General features: G+C 49.3%; 5 protein-coding genes and 1 non-coding gene across 6 annotated transcripts in view; 5 read left to right on the top strand and 1 right to left on the bottom strand.

Annotated features, from left to right (window-relative positions):
* The window catches only part of Aud_001681 (uncharacterized protein), a gene marked incomplete at both ends in the record, with an annotated part of 5,526 nt that extends 4,764 nt beyond the window's left edge, over nt 1-762 (top strand). The window contains 2 exons of the mRNA XM_043287172.1: nt 80-472; nt 546-762. Coding sequence (XP_043143107.1) covers nt 80-472; nt 546-762 — 610 coding nt within the window. The remainder of the gene's footprint in view (nt 1-79; nt 473-545) is intronic.
* A 955-nt stretch (nt 763-1,717) lies between these two features.
* Nucleotides 1,718-1,837, top strand: Aud_r0007. Its single transcript, XR_006253257.1, has one exon. It is a non-coding gene; the product is annotated as a 5S ribosomal RNA (ribosomal RNA).
* A 749-nt stretch (nt 1,838-2,586) lies between these two features.
* On the top strand, nt 2,587-4,493 carry Aud_001680 (nucleic acid/nucleotide deaminase domain-containing protein; the record flags this gene model as incomplete). The annotated part of the gene is made up of 2 exons (XM_043287171.1): nt 2,587-2,953; nt 3,004-4,493. 2 exons carry the CDS (start codon nt 2,587-2,589, stop codon nt 4,491-4,493), a joined length of 1,857 nt encoding a protein of 618 aa, XP_043143106.1.
* Nucleotides 4,494-8,466: 3,973 nt separating this feature from the next.
* Aud_001679 (uncharacterized protein) lies at nt 8,467-10,035 on the top strand (the record flags this gene model as incomplete). The annotated part of the gene is made up of 1 exon (XM_043287170.1): nt 8,467-10,035. The coding sequence occupies one exon, from the start codon at nt 8,467-8,469 to the stop codon at nt 10,033-10,035; it is 1,569 nt and encodes a 522-aa protein (XP_043143105.1).
* A 1,376-nt stretch (nt 10,036-11,411) lies between these two features.
* Nucleotides 11,412-15,287, bottom strand: Aud_001678 (putative class V chitinase; the record flags this gene model as incomplete). Its single annotated transcript, XM_043287169.1, has 2 exons — nt 11,412-13,150; nt 13,211-15,287. 2 exons carry the CDS (start codon nt 15,285-15,287, stop codon nt 11,412-11,414), a joined length of 3,816 nt encoding a protein of 1,271 aa, XP_043143104.1.
* A 722-nt stretch (nt 15,288-16,009) lies between these two features.
* On the top strand, nt 16,010-17,875 carry Aud_001677 (uncharacterized protein; the record flags this gene model as incomplete). Its single annotated transcript, XM_043287168.1, has 1 exon — nt 16,010-17,875. One exon carries the CDS (start codon nt 16,010-16,012, stop codon nt 17,873-17,875), a length of 1,866 nt encoding a protein of 621 aa, XP_043143103.1.
* Between the last annotated feature and the right edge of the window lie 439 nt (nt 17,876-18,314).

The following is an 18,314-nucleotide window of genomic DNA, read 5'->3' as shown; positions in this document are numbered from 1 at the left end:
TTTTTTTTTTTTTTTTTTTTTCTTTTTTTTTTTTTTCTATCAGAACGAAGCACCGGTCTGACACATTACTACCAATTAGTGGCAAGAGTACATTGACACTGTCCCTCCTCCGTCTCAACGAGCTTGTATCTGGCCAAATTCTCATCGATGGACAAGATATCTCCTTGATGACCCGTTCATCAATCCGACAACGCATTAGCTGTCTTAGTCAAGAGCCTTTCATTTTCCCTGGTACCGTCAGGGAAAATGCCGATCCACAGGGCAAAGTTTCGAGCACGCAGATTGTTGATGCCCTGCAATCTGTGGGGGTCTGGACCAGCCTTGCAGCAAGCCACAGTAGCACCGATGAAGAGGTGCTGGATTCAAGGCTAGATGAAAGCGTTCTATCCCAGGGTCAAAAGCAGCTTTTCTGTCTGGCCAGAGCTCTGCTGAAGAGGAGCAAAATCTTGATTTTGGATGAGCCAACGAGCAGGTACGTTCACAAGTTATTTCGCCCGATTTCTCATTCCATCCATTGCTTGAACGCTGACGAGGGGGCCATGTAGCCTGGATCGTGAAACGGATGCCAAAGTGCAGAATGTCATACGGGAGTTGTTCAATGGCTGCACGATAATCATGGTGGCGCATAGAATCCGCACATTGCTTGATTTCGATCAAGTTGCTGTTCTGAACAGTGGTCAGATCGTGGAGGTGGGACATCCTCGTGATTTACTCAATAATCCCAACGGGGAGTTTTCGAAGCTGTTGAATCTCGAGTCGTGACATTCAAGGCTCTAGGGCATTGCTTATTCACATTCAAAAGCTGTCGGACGCCCCTTATGAGATTTCCCATTATTCACCCTTGCCGGGCTCTCTAATATCAAGAAGCATTTCTTCTCTCTACTCCATGATACTGTCTACTACATCCAGCGAGTGGTCTCCAGGCTCTTCAACGATCCAAGACGGACCTCTACATCAACAGTGCCTATGCTCTGGGCCCCATAAGAAGGCCCCCGCAGCAATAGGAAGTGAGATCAAATGCCATCTGAGAATGAACAAGCAGACTGCCTGTGATGAAGTCTTCCCTATTCAGTCAACTAGATATCAACTAGATACCATGGAAGAGGGAGCTCATCTAAGGAGCCCGACTCGTCATACAAGAACTTAAGAGTTAGATCTCAGGTTGTATCTTGGTCCCTCTAGGTAGTTGAGGGGGGCATGTTAGAGTCTATACAACGCCTCCGTGGGGATACAAGCAGGTGGATAGACCATTCTACTGGAGAGGTCAAACTCATCATCCTTATCTGGATCCGCCCTAGTCGCAAGACAATCAATATTGAGACTTGGGTTCTAGAACAAACACTTCTCCACCCACCCAGGGCCACATACCCGCGGCGTGTGGCGCTTACCTGCTTCTTTGGGCCAGCAAAGCAGGCAATGAGGTTGCGATTGATTTTTCAGTCAATCCAACCATTTTATCAAGGCCCCCTGCCCTTTTTTCCAATATAGTTGGCTTGTTGGCGGTCCTCCAGTGCCCCCCTCGCGAAGGTGATGTAGTGCTCTCCCAGATAGACCTTGTGGGTTTGGCCAGGGACATATGGCATGGCATTATTTAAGCGACAAGAAGTTTGAGCCGTCGGCGAATCTGCCATTGGTGACCCTGAGATTGTCGAACCTTATGTTGTTGTACATAAAAGTTAGAGCTGCACTCAATACCCTCTCTTGCTTTAAATTTAGCACATACGACCATAGGGTGTGGAAAACAGGGCTTCCCGTCCGCTCAGCCGTACTTAAGCCACACGCCGGCCGGTTAGTAGTTGGGTGGGTGACCACCAGCGAATCCCGGCTGTTGTATGTTTTTGCCTTAAAGATTTTTGTGACTTGTTGAGACTGTCCAAGCCCTTTTACTCTTCTGTCCCTGAGGGTCCCCTAAAGCACTGGCATGGCCTCTCGGCTGAACCTTTCCTCTCTCCTACCCCCTTCCCGCTGGCATCTTTGCCATTTTTGGTGACGTGGACTGATCGCGCGTACAAGAAAGGACTCATTCAAGCGCCTGGAATATTGTAAGTACCATATGTTATATATTTTCATGAGATGGTGGTGTTAATGGTACCGTTGTTTTTGGTGTATCAGAGGAAGCGTAGTATGAGTTATAGAGTATCAATGATGTACGGCTAACCAGCTCAGACCTTCCAGCAAGCGAGGCTAGGCGAGGTATACATTTCTAAGTCAGTGCCAAGACAAGCTTTCCTAGCTAGAATATGCGAATTCGATAGCACCGCTGTTGTTGGCAACGGACGCCTCAATATTTGCCATGTCACGAAGCAGGGGTTCCCTGCCATCCTGGCCGTAGAGCCCAATGGAAACGATTCCCTGTCCTCCCCCTCCATTCCATCTGTCTGATTGAATATGACTGGCCCGATTTACATCGTACAACAGCATCACTCAGCACCTTTCCCTTACGGCCACTTAAAGTGGCTTCTCCACCGGCTTATTTGCTCCATGTCCTGGGTCTCACAAGGACATAATGCCTCAAAATTCATTAAGACTCAGCGAGTCCAAGCGCGCATTCCTCTCGGCTGCTTTGATTATTACTAATGTTGCACAATGACCCGTAAACCGCACATTGCAGCGGTGTGTTGTGCAGAGAATATTGCTCTCAATTACCTTCTCCATGAAGTTCCTGAACCACCGCAACAAAAGCCCATCAAATTCTTTCGAGGTTTCGAAAAGGGGTTCATACTTCCGTTTTCTAAAGAAAGGGATCTAGTGGATATCCTTTCCTTTCTTGCCAAAACTACAGATAAGTCGGATTATATTCCTGCCGTGTGTATTGAGCAGGACCCCAATGGTGCAGCGCTGAAGGCTCTCCTGGCGATCAATAAGAGAACATATACAGATGGAAATCCGCAACTTCAATCTCTGAAAGTGGGGTTTGAGAACATCTTCAACATACTTCGAAGATCCTTATATGGTTCGTTGATCTCCTGCATTCGGCATAGCTACTGATTTGAGTGTGGCCAGAGAGAGGCACTTCTACGGAGATCACGAAGCAACTTCTAGAGACGATAGTGGAAATGTGCTCTTTTCGAATTACTTGTCGATTGCGGCTCACTGGCAAAAAATTGAAGGAAAATAAAGCGTCCATCAAGGACATTCTGCGAAAGGCGATGGAGGGTGCTCAACAAATAAATCCCCAGAAGCTCCACCAGTCCAACCTAGGAGAAAGCTTGTTGTCATTCCGAGAGAAGTCCAAGAGAGTGATCCAGGCCGTCAACGAGTGGTCCAATCATCGTATCCCGTCTCGTGTCAATGACATTGTGGAAAAGATGTACCAATTGAGCAACGTACATGGCCTGCAGCAACTCCTTCATCTGATACCTTCTGGTTCCACAAGAGTGATCAAAGAGTCGGCCTTTGCAGCTACGCTACTCAACATTATTCAAAAAGTATCCAGATATAAAGAAGCCGCTCGTGCCCTCCATCGTATTGCCAAGAAGTTCCCTATTGTCCGAAACATCGAGATTCATCTGGCAACCCTGCCCGAAGAGGCTTTCGATCAACCACATGACCCGGCATATTCGCCCAGTCTTCCAGCCGTGCTCGCTCAGTTAGGGAAGATCAATGGCAAACAGTACAATGTCTCTCAGATTTCTCGATTCATAAAATGTGGGAAGAATAAGGATCCGATTGACCTTTTCTCCCAGAAAACGAGCAGAACTCTTCAAGAGGCCAAGATACATGCGGAGATCCAGCTCATCGCCTACTGCGAACTTCAATCGCCTCCGCTGTTCCCCCGGGCCATCAGTTCCAGCAAGGATGCTTGTTTTCTACGCAATGCATTTATTCAAAGTCATGGCAAGATGCACACGTCACGCACGCATGGGAGGCTGTACCCTGATTGGCGACTGCCAATGCTTGTGTCGTTCAAGACGCTAGAGCATCGATTCAATGAAGTCCTCCTGGACCACGCTCGGCGGACCATCAAAGCTCGAGCTAACGGTCAAATGGGTGCTCATCCATACCCGAATGAAAGTACATTATTTCCTATATTGGTCTCGGCGTCAACAATAAGCTCTGTGCAGGATGCAGTCGATATCACCCTGGACAGAACGATTTCTGTTACCAGTGTCTATCCAGGCTCCGAAATCGTGGACACTGCGGTCACAGCTGCAGATTCACTGGAGAGAAAGAAGCTGAGTAGCTGTGTTCTAGCGCCCAGTGACATGTTTACCGGCGTCATCTTCCCGACGGCCTCATCTCCGTTATTCCAAGCTGGCTCTCTACATGTTCACCTTGAGATGGAAGAGAGTTCGACGTCCGAATCCTCAGCGAAGTGTCTTTTCTACTCCATTGAAAGAACGACCGTCAACCACGCAACCAAAATGCCTGTCGAGCCTCTAATGGTGGACGTTGTAGAACTAGAGAGGGAGATGACATATCCACTACCGGCGAACGGGACGTTCTGCCTCACAGCTCACGATATTGCAGTGAAAGTCGTGTGTAAACGATGAAAAGACTATTTTCGCCGGGGCGGATATTTCCATAACAGACTCCAGCGTCGAGATAGTAATACGCTTCTAAGTCACTGTGGCTGTCAAAATTTCGACCCTCGCCCATGAGTGCAAAATTAAGAGCTTACCTGTAAAAAGTGACAAAACCGGATAGTTTGAGAAGATTTTGGCAGTCGCATTGACCTCTTGAAAGCCAATACAGGTCAAACATTAGTCGCCTGTGTTGGATATCTCAAAGTTGTCTCCCGAGGCTGTGATACTACTCCGTGAAACAGTGCCAGGCCAGTGAGCCGTTTGTGCTGTTCACCGATCTAAACTGATAAGACCTGAGATGGAGATTATTTGACCTTATTGAACTATAGTCTCACTAAAGCCTATGATAAAGGATGAAGAGGTCGTGTAAATAATAGATTATTAGAAACAGATAGTTTAAAGGGAATGAGCCATCGACATCTGGTTGCTCTCTGTCCCCGGGGAGAGCCACATTCAATAAAGAACTTTGCTTACTGGTAGATACCATACTTTTAATGCGCCACTGTATGTACATATAAAGATAAGATATCTACTATCCGTGTCTTAGCAGCACACCCACACCGCAGAAGCAGTGTGGGTGTGCCCGACAGATACGGGGGATGGTGGTGCAAACAGTCAAACCATATAAGTGGTAAGCAGTCTAGCAGGGCAGAAAGTTCATGGTATTAAGTAATCACATTCACCCTTCTCAGTGTTAAAGAGAGGGTTCTCTTCTCCAATAAGTTTACAAACCTTGTTACATGATATAACATTATAAGGCCCCAAAATCCAAGATCAATTATGATAATGTTAATTTCCTCTTCACCGTTATGCTGTAAGCGCAATGCGTGGTTGCACGCTCGATTATAACATCTGCTTATTTGACAGGCGCCAACAAGGACTTTGGGCGAAATACTCTTCGCCAGCCAGCAATGCTACGAAGAAGCCAATCAACGAGCCTCCACATTGAAACAGTTATGTTTGCCCGCTTAACGCTTGCGGACTTCGATTCTCTAGTTCGAGGCTTCTCTCAAGTCACTACAGAAAGGCCCATTTGATTTCCTAGGAAGAGGTGTACGGACTGGGAAGGTAGATGTGGACTCTAAGGACTCCTGCGCATCGGACCAAAAATAACTCTTCCAGTCGGTTGACAGAGGAACTGGCACAGCCTTTGGAGTATTCTAGCGAGCGGAGAAATACGTGAAGTGCGGAGCTAAAGAGAAGCAACTTCAAAAGCTGAAATTTTATACTAGGCAGCTGGCTACTGCAGGGGGTTTTTAACACTCAGGAAGACCAAGAGATTTTAGCGCGAGAACCAGGTCCATAGAATCAAGAATCTACACCTATAGATCCAGAGCTTTCTACACATGGACCACATGTACCGGGGCCACTACCTGTTCTAGTTGCTATGTTCGCGAACATACTAGAGTTAGATGTCGTAACCCACCTAGTAATTATCTCATATAGAAATGCAGGTTTTCGGTTGAGAAAGGTGACAGAATTTCACTCAAGGGTGGACAGGCGCGGAGGTGACCCGTTCATTCCATGGGAACTCAAATTCTAGATCTAACTCTATTAACTTTAAAGTGCGTCTAGTTGGCTCTTCACCATGCATTCCACTAACAGGCCATACGCAGTAAGCGAAGATAAACCATGGGATCTATGGAATGTGTAATACATGAATTGCTGCAAGCGGATAGCTGTGATAAACTATTTCTGCACTGTGGATGCTCGCTATTACCCTACTTAGCCACATAGACAGCACTAAGTGGAGAGGAGGGGGGAGAGAATCATGCCACACATATGTACATATTGTGATGTTAATATGATGTGCCACATCTATTGCCTATGGTGCGCATCACCAGATGACCTTAGACTACCTGGTGGCTGAGAGTATAGTGTAAGTGGGAATAATAAGGATTAAAAAAGGTGGGTTGAAACTATTGCAGTATTCGTTCTCTAAAAACTCATCTTAAGCCATCATTACTGGTGAAGAAATGAATTCTTTGCAATCGAATACTAATTGTGGATGTTCCCATCAAAGGTCCAGCCAGCTTCGGATGTGTCGACTTTCCTAGAATAAGTCTATCATCTGGAATCTTAGCAGCGAGACCAGAAATGGGCTGAGTTTAAGAGACAAATAAAATTCTTAAGGGCAATGAACATGTCATACCTAATGTAAGAGGACGTTTCCTGAACTCATAGTAACACAATGGCGTGACTATGTCTAGGCCGGCCTTTCATAGCCTCAGGACCTGAAGTTACTTTGAGACTATGAAACGTCTTTTGCCTCAGTAATGGGTTTTAAGTGCTCCACATGTTGACTTTATTCCGTCATACCCTCGTAATTATCCTAGGAATGATGGCTATATGAAGGATATTAAGTCCGCGCCGCTTCCACAAGTTGTCTGAAAAAACATATCTCAATCCTCTAAGAAACGAACCTATTTTCAAAATGCCAAAGACAATCCTTGTTGCCGGAAACATTAGCTTCAATGGGCTTATATACCCGCACTCGGGGGACCCTCACGCAAATCGATATTTTAAAGTACTTGAAGGTGGTGCAGCATATCTTACTCGGCTGCTTGAGCAGGAAGAATTACATCTACGCGTTGAGGGGCCAAATATCTGTGATGCCCAAGTACAAGAAAAACAGAGCCCCAGAAGTTCGGGAGCGAGCATCATATCTGCAGCAATCGAAGGTGTTTCAGGTGTGGTTTCAGGTGTTACGAAGTTTATAAAGCCAGGAGAGAATCCCCTACCTGGGAGTCTCCGCCAACAGAGTATAGAGCCAGGAGAGAATCCCCTACCTGGGACTCACCAACAAGATATGGGGCCAGTAGAGAGTCCCTCACCTAGGTCCCTGTCCCAACAAGATGGAGAGCCAGGACCGGATCTCATACCTGGGAGCCGCCGCCAGCAAGATACAGACACAGAAGAGAGTCCCCCGCCTGGGACTTGCCCCCAACGAGATACAGGGCCAGGACAGGGCTTCTTACCTAAGACTCACACCCAAACAGATGCACAACAAGGGGATCGGAAACACTCTGTGGCCTCTACGCTGTCAGACCTTGTGAACGTAGCGAAGTCGAGCCACTCATCTGGTGATGATTTAGTAAATGCGATTCTCGACTTGGCTCCTCGCAAATCCAAATCTGGGACCATTGAAAACTACAAAGTGGAGCAGCGGCTTGATCTGGATTCAAAACCCAGTTGGCATTCACCTTTGAGTCGTTCAGCAGATATGCTGGTCATTGAAGGCCCTATTTCAAGTGAAAAGAATATCGCCAAATGCTGCAATTGGCTTCAGAATGCCAGTGGCGAAAAAGTGATATACAAAATGACTCGGCCACTTGCCACAGGCTCAATTTGGGACTATATTCGGCGCCACAATTTTGGCACTGACCGTTGTCGAAACCAACTTGCTGTTATAGTTGATGCCGACGATCTCCGCGCAGAGGGCCTGGATATAAGCCGCCATTTGTCATGGGAAAGCACTGCTGAAACATTTGTGAAGCATGCCTCATCTATACCGCGGCTCAAGTCTCTCATTACCTGTCCGCATTTAGTCATCCTTTTAGGTTGTGATGGCGTAATTTATTGCAGACGGGGCAAAAAGCGTATGCTGTTTTTCGACCCTAAGCTTGCAGAAGGTGATTTTGCCTTGGCTCACTCTAGGGGTATGGTTGATGTTACAGGAGCCTTCACGGCAGGCCTTGTATTAGCTCTCTCTAAAGGCAGAGATTTTCACACCGCATTACCTGGAGCTATAAGACAAGGGTTGACAAGCGCTCGTTGTCTTGTGGCTGAGGGATTCTGCGTTGGGGAGCACCAAACCCCGGATTATCCGGTCACTCAAGTGATGGATGAGGGAAAACAAGAAGCTAATAAAATAAGCTCTGTCCTCATTCCAGTTGAAGAAAAACATAAGCCTAGGCCGTGGTCAATATTTCTCAACATAATGGGTGATTCCACGGAAGTTGCTCGGTTCATTGTCCAAAATGGACCAGATAATGTACTGAGCAAGGTTCAGACAGCACGTTTCGGTAGATTAATGACGGCCGACAGGTTTGAGATAGAAGGCTTTCGTTCGATCACAAATCTTGTCGAAGAATATCTGAGAGGAAGCAAAACTCAGCCTCTCTCTATTGGCGTATTCGGACGCCCAGGCTCCGGAAAGTCATTCGCAGTGACTGAAGTGATCAAGGAAGCATCTCATATGGCTCCAATAGAGAAAGTGGTTTTTAATGTCTCCCAATTTAATCAGTATTCTGATTTGCTATCTGCATTTCAGTCAATCAGGGATGTGTCACTCTCTGGAGCAATTCCAATGGCTTTGTTTGATGAGTTTGATGCTTCTTTTGTTTCTACAAAACTTGGCTGGCTGCGCTACTTCCTGGCGCCAATGCAAGACGGCAAGTTCTCTGACCACGGTCAGATGCACCGACTCGGTCGTTCCATTTTCGTCTTTATCGGAGGCACTTCCCCAACCCTTGAGGATTTTGTGAAATCAAGCAGATCTCTGAGCGTACAAGGAGAGCACAAGAACAATGACGGGAAAGGGGATTTGGAGCCTCAAGAGTTTCACTCACCGCATGGTAGAAAAAAAGAAGATTTCGTTGCTGTCAAAGGGCCTGATTTTGTGAGTCGACTGCGAGGATACGTCAACATCCAAGGGCCAGACAAGATTGATGATAATGATCGAATGTACTCCATAAGACGTGCGATTCTACTCCGGGCGCTATTGGAGGAGCGCATGCACATGTCCAACAATCACCTTGAAGTGGATGACTCTGTTCTCTCAGGGCTCCTTAAGGTCCCCAAGTTTGTCCATGGCTCTAGGTCTTTGGAAGCAATACTTGCCATGAGCAGAGTGTCAGGATGTAGGGTGTTTGAACGTGCAGCGTTACCATCAGAAACACAACTCAGCTTGCATGTCGATGCAACAGAATTTATGAAACTCTTACAAGAAACAGAAGGTTTGGAGGGCAACTTAAAGGAGAAGATCTCAGATGCAATTGGGGAAAAACTGGTATCACTTGTGGGGCAGAATGCCTCAGATGCTGAGAAATCAATCTTGGATTCGTATGATCCCAACTCTGCAGCAGATGATATCCCTCATAAGCTACGTTCTATCAGCTGCTACATGGCACCGAAACCACCCAAGTCCACAGAGCCGCGACTGTCAAACACCCAATTACTGGCTTCAGAAGATGGAGTTGATGGACTAATTCGGCTTGGTGTCAAGGAAAGGGATATTGAGGAACTAGCCAAGCTAGATTATGAACGCTATGTTACGGAAAACTTGAACAATTACCAGGAAGGAAGAAACACAACTAATATCATCGATGCGCCGAATACATGGGACACCAGACACGAGAATACAAAAATGATATTTAGGAAGTTGGTCTCATCTATTCCAGAAGTTCTGAGAAAGTGCAATCATTGGGTCTATCGTCTCGAGGAAGGGGCGCCCATATCATCTAACATCGCGCCCAGTCATTCCACAAACCTGCAACATCTCATATAACACAACGATGTCAATGTTGCCAATAGCCTAATATGCTTCCTTTTATTAACTGACAGTTTGAAGAAAGCTATATTTAATGAACTTAGATTAATAACATACATGCCTAATATACCAACTAGGTAATTAGAGTCTATAATAAAGATATCTATAATCTTAGCCTTGCTGCTATGTAGAAAATAAAGATAATATTATAAAGAAATAATATTTAGAATAATTACTATATAGTAATTAGATCTATACTCTTATAGTTAGAGAGTAATTAGGTACAACCCTAATTAATATAAGTTTAATGAGATATATTATATATCTAGAACTTTAAGAATACTTTTATATTACTATAACTAATATATAAAGATTCTTCTAGAACTATAGAGTCTACAGTAGTAGCTAAAGATTGAGATGCTACTATATAATAATAGATGTTATAAGATTTAACCTAGATAGGACTACTAGTAGAGCAGTAGTTTACTATAGATCTAGCCTATATATCTTAAAAATAATATAACTTTTATATTCTGGTCTACTGGATTACATAGGCTAAATCCTATTTAGTTTAATTTTATAGAAGTATAGTATATACTAACTTAGTTTATAATTTATTATAGTGCCTATAAAATAGACCCTTTTTAGTCTTACTTCCTAATTACAGAGTAAGTATACATTCAAGAGCCTATATTAATATAATAATATTATTAATTCTCTTATCCTAGGATACTAGCTTAATATATAAACTTTGTGCTAGGTAATACAAATTCAAAGCTCTATGCTACTATAATTTATGGCTGAATCAAAACTTCTGTTTACAGTGCCACTCCATCAACACTAAACTTATAGCATTCCCCAGACTGTCTTTGACTCTCATTGCCACTGGGGACTACTAATTCTATTAGTCTAGTCCTGTATTACCAGTGAGATCACTCCATACAGACAAGGAAGTTTGAGCTGTTAGGGAATCTGCTATTAGTGACCCTAGGATTATTGAACCATATATTATTATACATTAAAGCTATACTTAATACCTTCTCTTTCTTTAAATCTAGCACATACAACCATAGGGTGTGGAAAACAGGGCTTCCCGTCCACTCAGCTGTACTTAAGCCATATATTGAATGTGGTTAATTCTTAAAAAGCCTTCCTCCCCTGAAAAGGCAACCTTATGATTTTAGTGTGGGTGCTTTTTTGGGGGGGGGGGGACTACACAGTAGTTCAACCTCTGGTAAAATGCCATGAATGACCACCAGTCAAAAGCATATCTGCTAGTTATTTCACGCCTTAGACCAACTTGGCCATCCCATCTTGCCTTGCTAATGTTACAAAAGCCAATCATCTAATTAGAAGAGCTAACTGTCTACCTATTACGAAAGCCTGAGGGTGCACTACTTCCTCGCACACAGACTCTTGACAATCTTTTGCACCAAAGCATCCTGATCCCTAAATCGCTGTGGAAACTTGGCCAAATCGCTCGCCTTCAACAGACTCCTCGCCCGGGAAGCCTCCCCCAGCGCCTCCCCCTTGGACAGCTTGCCCGCCCCGCCGCCAACCCCCGCAATCAACCCCAGGATCGCAAACGGGGCAGAGCTCGGATCCTCAATGATGTCCGCCACCGTGAGTGCCCCGTTGCCCGCTTCGCCGATGAGAAGCGCAATGCGAGCGACGGTTGCTGCGCTGCCGATGAGGGGGCCGAGGGCCTCGCCGACAAAGGGGATCACCATGAAGACGATGCTGAGGATCTTGAAGATGAGGTCCTTCTTTGCTTCTTCCTTGGCCTTTTCGCCAATGTCTTTGATGTCCTTCATGCTGCTGACGGCTTCGGCGAGTTGTAGGACGGGCATGGAGTAGGCGACGACTGCGTCGGTGGCCGAGCCATCGTTTGGCCCGTCGTCGTAGAACGACAGGCCCACGCTGAGGTACGACGAGAGCAGCGAGGTTCGCAGAGCCGTGACATTGCCCATGGACGCCTCGATGAGCTTCTTCGGATTGCCGACGTGGATAGCGTCGTCGGAGGCCTTCTGAGGGTAATTCAGCTTTTTGCGGTAGAGCTTCCGGCAGGGCACGTTGCCGGCGCCCGGTCGGACATCTCCCGGATCCGCACACACGTAATCGGACGTCTCGTCGCCAAACGTCACCCACGACTCGTCGATGCCCGTCTCGGCCGCGAGCGCGTCGAAGAAGCCCTGCTTGTCGACGAGATCGAAGCGAATGCTCCATCCCGCGCTCATGTCCCAGATGTGCGGCATGCCGAGGCAGGAGTCTTTCGTTTCGGCGCGGCCGGTATATGCCCAGTAGCAGTCAAAGTACTTGAGGCCTTTGCCGTCGCCGAGCGTCATGAAGTCGTCGATGCGCGGCTGGATCTGCTCCTTGGTCCACTTCTCGTACCAGCCGAACTTGTCGTCGTAGTCTTGCGAGTTGGTCTGGAACAGCGACAAACTGTCGAGGAGATGTGAGTAGAGGATGTCCATCGCAAAGAGGCTGACACAATCGGGGTCGAGAGAGTCGGCTTGATCAGCGAGGCCGTCCAGGGTGCCCGGGTTCTTGTCGGACGGGCAGGTGGGAGTGTCGTCGCCGGCTTCATCGTCGGAACCGACGCCGTCGTCGTCGCTGTCGTCGCCGTTTTCGTTGTTCGAGTAATCTTGGAGGTCAATGGCCCAGTCGGTCGAACCGCCAAAGTTGAGGCCCTGGATCCACTTGATTCGGGCGGCCTTGAGACCGCCGTCCAGGTAGGCCACCCAATCCACCGCTCCAGGGTTGCCGTAGATGAGAATATTGGAGGCCGAAGCATGGTCAATGTACGAGTTGACGATGGAGTAGCTACCGTGGTTCTTGATGATGTCGTTGAGCTCGGCGTTGGCGATGTAGCCACCAGTTGCCGTACAAGGCGCGGCATAGGCCTTGGAGTGTGTCCGATCTCCCGCATAGGTGCAAAAGGGACCGGAGCAGGAGGCGTCATTCATGCGGAAACTTCTGCCGTAACTGCTGACGCCAATGACGATCTGTCGGGCTTCCACACCAGCTTTGGTGATCATGACCATGGCGTCGTGCGTCTCGGTGATGTTGACGTGCGATCGAAGACAGTTACCAGCTGGGCAGCCGGGAATGGCCGATTTGTTGTCGACATCTACATCCAGACTTCGTGTTAGTATATACACTTGGTTCTCAAGCTTGCGTTACTACTTACCCCATTGGCCGTGCAAGTCATACGTCATGTAGATAAAGTAATCCACAAATTTTGCAATCTGCTGGACCGGATACTGCTTCAAATACCAGTAAGAAGCCGGCAGCGCGATGGAAATGGATTTCCCGCTAGGCAGCTTGCTCCGGAGCATCTGCAGGAAAGCAAGGTAATTTTTCCCTTCGTCCGCGCTTCCGGGCGCGATGTCCGGAATATCAGGGGCACCGGGATACTCCCAGTCAAAGTCGAAGCCATCCAGGTTTTGACGGCTCATGAAGCTCACCAGGTTATTGACGAAGGCGACGCGATGCTCCGGCTTGGTGGCATCTCGGAAGCGCTGGAACGTGCCCGGCTCGGTGGAAAACGCCCATCCGCCAAAGGAGAGAATCTTTTTAAAGCCGCTCATCTTCACGAATTTGCTAAATTCGCTCTCGACGCTGGAGATGTCCACGTCGAAATCGGATGTGACCGTGGCAAACGCAAAGTGAATGTGCGAGTACAAGTTGGCCGGGATCTCGGTGACACTCATGCGCAGACACGCCCTCAGCTGGTCAAACGCCTCGAAATAGCCGATCGTCTTGACCTGATCGGGTGCCTGGCCGTTGTTGACGATCTCCATCCCGCAGTTGGAAATGCAGCCGTTGGTGTGCGGCTTTGCGGTCCCGGGAGCGCCAGTATCCGCGGGTGTCTTGGTGCAGAAGTCGACCGTGGTTCCGCAAAATCCCCAGACATCGCAGCATGCATTCAGGGGACATGGATTGAGATCCGCGAGTGCAGTTCCGTCGGAAGGCTTCTGGGTCCCCGGGACCTGCGGACCGCAGGTGGCTCCCGGGACGGGCGCGGGCATAGGAGGCTTTCCCTCGCTGAGGCAGATGAGTTGGCCTACCGGCAGCCCCGCCGCACAGCCGGCCCAGCCCCAAGTGTTCTTATTGAAGTCTTCAATATCTTGCTGGGTCAGGTAGTGCGCGTCTGCCACGTCCCAGCATCCATCGTTGGCGTTGATCTTATAAGTATTGCAGGTGCCGTCGGGTTGGGGCTGAGGGCGAAAGTCTGGCAGAGTGCCTGCGGTGCAGCACACGAACTGTTTGGGCTTCAGGCTCGAGCACAGGTTCGCTTGCGGGTTGTATTTGTACAAGTCGTCTCCCGAGATGCCGCAGCGGCTGGCCAGCGAGGGGCAACTGTCCCCCCCATGGACCTCCTCGGTCCTGCACCATCCTCTTGGGAGAAGGGCTCGTGGAACTCCTCTGGCGGTCTTGTTGTGGGAGATGGTAGTAGCGTTGGTAGGAGGAGCATTGAAACCCGTATCCACGGTGGACACGAGCACGTCCATGCTGACGGCGGTAGCGGGACTGGTCCCGTCCAGGCAGAGACCATTGCTCCAGCCTTTGACGGCATCTTGGGCCGCGGCCAGATCAACGAAGCCAGCAGAAACGACTCCAACCGTCAGAGCCGCACTGGCAGGCTGGCATATCTGCAGGGCAGACGTTTGCTTTTCCGCAAAAGAATCGACAAAGTCTCGCGCCGCATGTTTGGTGATTTGGGCACCAGCATACAAGCCCACGACAGCCGACTCGTGCTTGGCAAACAAGATGGTGGCGCCGCACTCGGCGCTCCGGTCCACGAACCGGGCAAGTTGATGGACCGCCTCGGCCACATGAGCCGACTGCGGAGCAGCGCCGGACGCCGTGCGAAGCGTCAAAGGGCCAACTTGGGGAGTGAAGGCTGTCTTGACCGCCTTGGCGCCGCAGCTTTCCGCGACAACGAGGTTGGATTGGCTTTGCTGCTGAGGCACATCGGGGGAGGCGGCCGCCTCGTACGTCTGGCCTGGGCTGGCCACGCAGGCGCGGATGGTGAGGATGGTGTTTGGATCCGCGACCGAGTTTTGAATATTCAAATCAAAGAGGACAGTCTGATCACAGCTCTCGAGATTGCGGAGATGGTGGATGTTGGTCCAGTTGGCCGGACTGGGACCGGCCTCAGCACACAGACTAGGACAGTCGTCAGCATACTGGCCATTGTAGCCGTCGGTGACGGCCGAGGCGAGGCCCAGCAGAGAGCCAAGGAGGACAAAAGAGAGCCTCATCCTGTTCTCGGAGCCAGTGCTGGCAAGGAATGAGGGAACATGTGAGGAAGAGACCGAATACTTGGAGGGATTTGGCGGTCCATATAATGTACCATGTTGCTGGAGTCCTGACCCATTCTCTTTCGGGTTATCAGAATAAGCTGACGGCGTCGTCGAAAGTGTCCACTTCCCCCTGATAGATGCATGAGCTCAAGTCTAGGGTGACCGGCGATTGCAAATCCCCACGAGTATACCTTAGCGACCCTCTTTTTTTTTTTTTTTTTTTTTGTCTTCTGGCCCCCAAATACAACTATATTAGGGGGCACTGTTGCCAAGAGCCAAGAGATGCCTCCATGTAACCTTCTGGCTGCTTAGCCTGCTTAGCCTGCTTAGATGTTGGTGAGCAACGGACTATCCGTGGCTGGAGTGGGTGCGTATGGCATGGATACCGATCATCTCCGGGGCCCAGCTCAAAAATTGCATCTCGTGTAATTTCTGTATCATGTCTTTATTTTATTTTATATTTTTTGAATCTGGTTTTGGGGAGAAAAAAGGGGGATGGATCATGTTACGACGCTTGATTGTCGCTGCTGACTCGATTCCTTGGACGGAGTAAGCTGTAAGCATCGTGAAAAACCTCGTCTCGATTACGGTTGATATATCTTACTCTTTGTATTTTCTTTCTGATGTATTCATTTCCTCACACTTCCCCCCTCTCTTGAATCCCCATCTTGCTTGCTACAATGGGCTCCGCGCTCAATTCCCCCATCTACAGAGACTATGGTGAATTCTTCATGAATAGCAGCAACATCCTTGCTGTTCCCTATGGAAGTGTCACCGCTGCCTTCAAGGCGCCCGTCGCCGTCCATTCGACAGCCATCGATGGCTTCGACTGGACGCAGCCGTATCCGGGCTCCCACCGAGACGGCCACACGGCATACCTCGAGGTCGCCCAGGAAATGCCCTTGTCTGCGTCTATTGTGGAAAATGCAACCACTGTCCTGTCGTCCTTGACGTTTGGTATTCCCGACAGCATGAGCTCGGGCGACCAGCCACTGGCCATGGACCCTTCGTGGTACATCTGTCGCCACGTCTTCATCTCCACCAAACCGGAGGCGAAGCAGGCCGTCGACGGTGGCAGCAAGTGCGATTTCCTCTCCCAGGCATGCCAGGCCGATCTCAAGACCAGCTTGACTCAGGACTGGGGAAAAGCCGCCGACGGCACCATGTGTGCGGCGCTTGGCTTTGACCCCATACCACTGAGCTGCCAGGACTCGTTTGGCCTCGCCCGCCAGGACGTCATGGCGTTTGACGCCGCCTTCCTCGCCAATCCCGCCCTGGGCCCGGTGCAGACGAGCAAAGACCAGCAGCAGTACAGTTGGCGCATCGGCACCGGATACCATGACCCGGGTGATGCTCGTGCCTACGCCCTGGCCGCCAACCGGACGTATCTCGTCGCGACCGTCTGGGGTTACAGCCAGAGTGTCAAGTCCAGTCAAGTCCCCGGGGTATCGTTTGCTTGCCTCTCGTCTGGCGCCAGCTACGTCCCGCCCCCTCCTGGCCCTCCGTCGTCTACCGTCGCCTTTGGGGATGACTTCTCCAGCGGGTCCCTGGCCCAATGGAAGACTTACGGTGGTTCTTTCGACGCATCCTCGGGTGCCTTAGTGGGAAGCCAATCCTTTGGTGGCAAGGCCCTTGTGAGCCCCATCTTTGGAGACTTCCTCTACGAGGCCGATGTCACGCTGCCATCGACCTCTGGCAACGCAGGTCTTGTCTTCCGCGTCTCCAATCCGAGCATTGGCGCAGATGCCTACAACGGCTACTACGCAGGTATCTCTGCCTCTGGTGTTGTCCTCGGCCGGGCGAGCAATAGCTGGACGGCGATCGCTAGTTCGTCTGCCGACCTGGCAGCCAACAAGGTCCACCACATCAAAGTGCAGGCCAGGAATACGGCGCTCGACATTTTTGTCAATGACATGAGCAAGGCCAAGGTCAGCGTCACGGATGGCACGTATTCCAGCGGCATGAACGGCGTGCGAGTCTTCGACACGGGCGCCACCTTTGACAACATTCGCATCACGCCGCTGGCGTTTAGCGATGACTTCTCGAGCGGCACCATGGGCAAGTGGACCACTATCGACGGCACATACCAAGCCTCGTCCAATGCCGCCGTGATGTCCGCCTCGCCCGGCGCCAGGGCCCTGGCCACCGCCGTCACCTTCACCGACTTGATCTACGAGGCCGAGGTCTCCATCGACTCCACGGTCTATGGCAACGGCGGCTTCATCTTCCGCGTCTCCAACGCCAAGGCCGGCGGCCCGGATAGCTACAACGGGTACTATGCTGGGATCGGCAACGGATACGTTGTGGTCGGCTTCGCGGACTACGGTTGGAATGAGCTCAAGAACGTTCCGGCTGCGGATATCAAGCCGGGACAGAAGCACCACCTGATGATTCGGACGAGTGGAGATTCCATTTCTGTCTACGTGGATGACTTGAATACGCCGAGGATGGTGGTCAAGAATGGAAAGTATAGTGCTGGGTCGAGTGGCCTGAGGGCTTACATGACGACCATGTCTGTGAGCAATGTACGGATTTACACAGCTTAGTTAGAGTTATTTCTGTTTTGTATTTTCATGATATTTTCAACTGAAATTTAATTACTCTTCGGCTTTGCCAAACTTTCACTTACACAGGATTCCATAATAGCACCGCTGGACCGATACTATACTACGCTAGACTATCTCGCTTCTCCATTTCACCAGATTAGGAAACAGACCCAATATATCACAGTTCCGCATTTAAGCGTAATAACTAGTAGCTCGAAATTGGCTCGTTTAGTAAGGGGAACTAGGAATGTAACCCACCCCTACGTCTAAGACGACTAGTGCTTAGTAGAGAGAGATCGGTTAGAGACAGGCATATATCCAGTATATACACGTTAAATAGGGGCTACATAGCTAATATCTGATGTAGTAGCCGAGGTATCGAGATAAGACACCAGGAACTATATCCTTGCTACAATTCACATTGTTCGAGCCGCTACAC

This window comes from Aspergillus udagawae (assembly GCF_001078395.1).
Source record: "Aspergillus udagawae IFM 46973 DNA, scaffold_1, whole genome shotgun sequence".
Lineage (NCBI taxonomy): Eukaryota > Fungi > Ascomycota > Eurotiomycetes > Eurotiales > Aspergillaceae > Aspergillus > Aspergillus udagawae.
The sequence above is the reverse complement of the archived record's forward strand: the minus strand, read 5'-3'. Positions and strand labels throughout refer to the sequence as shown.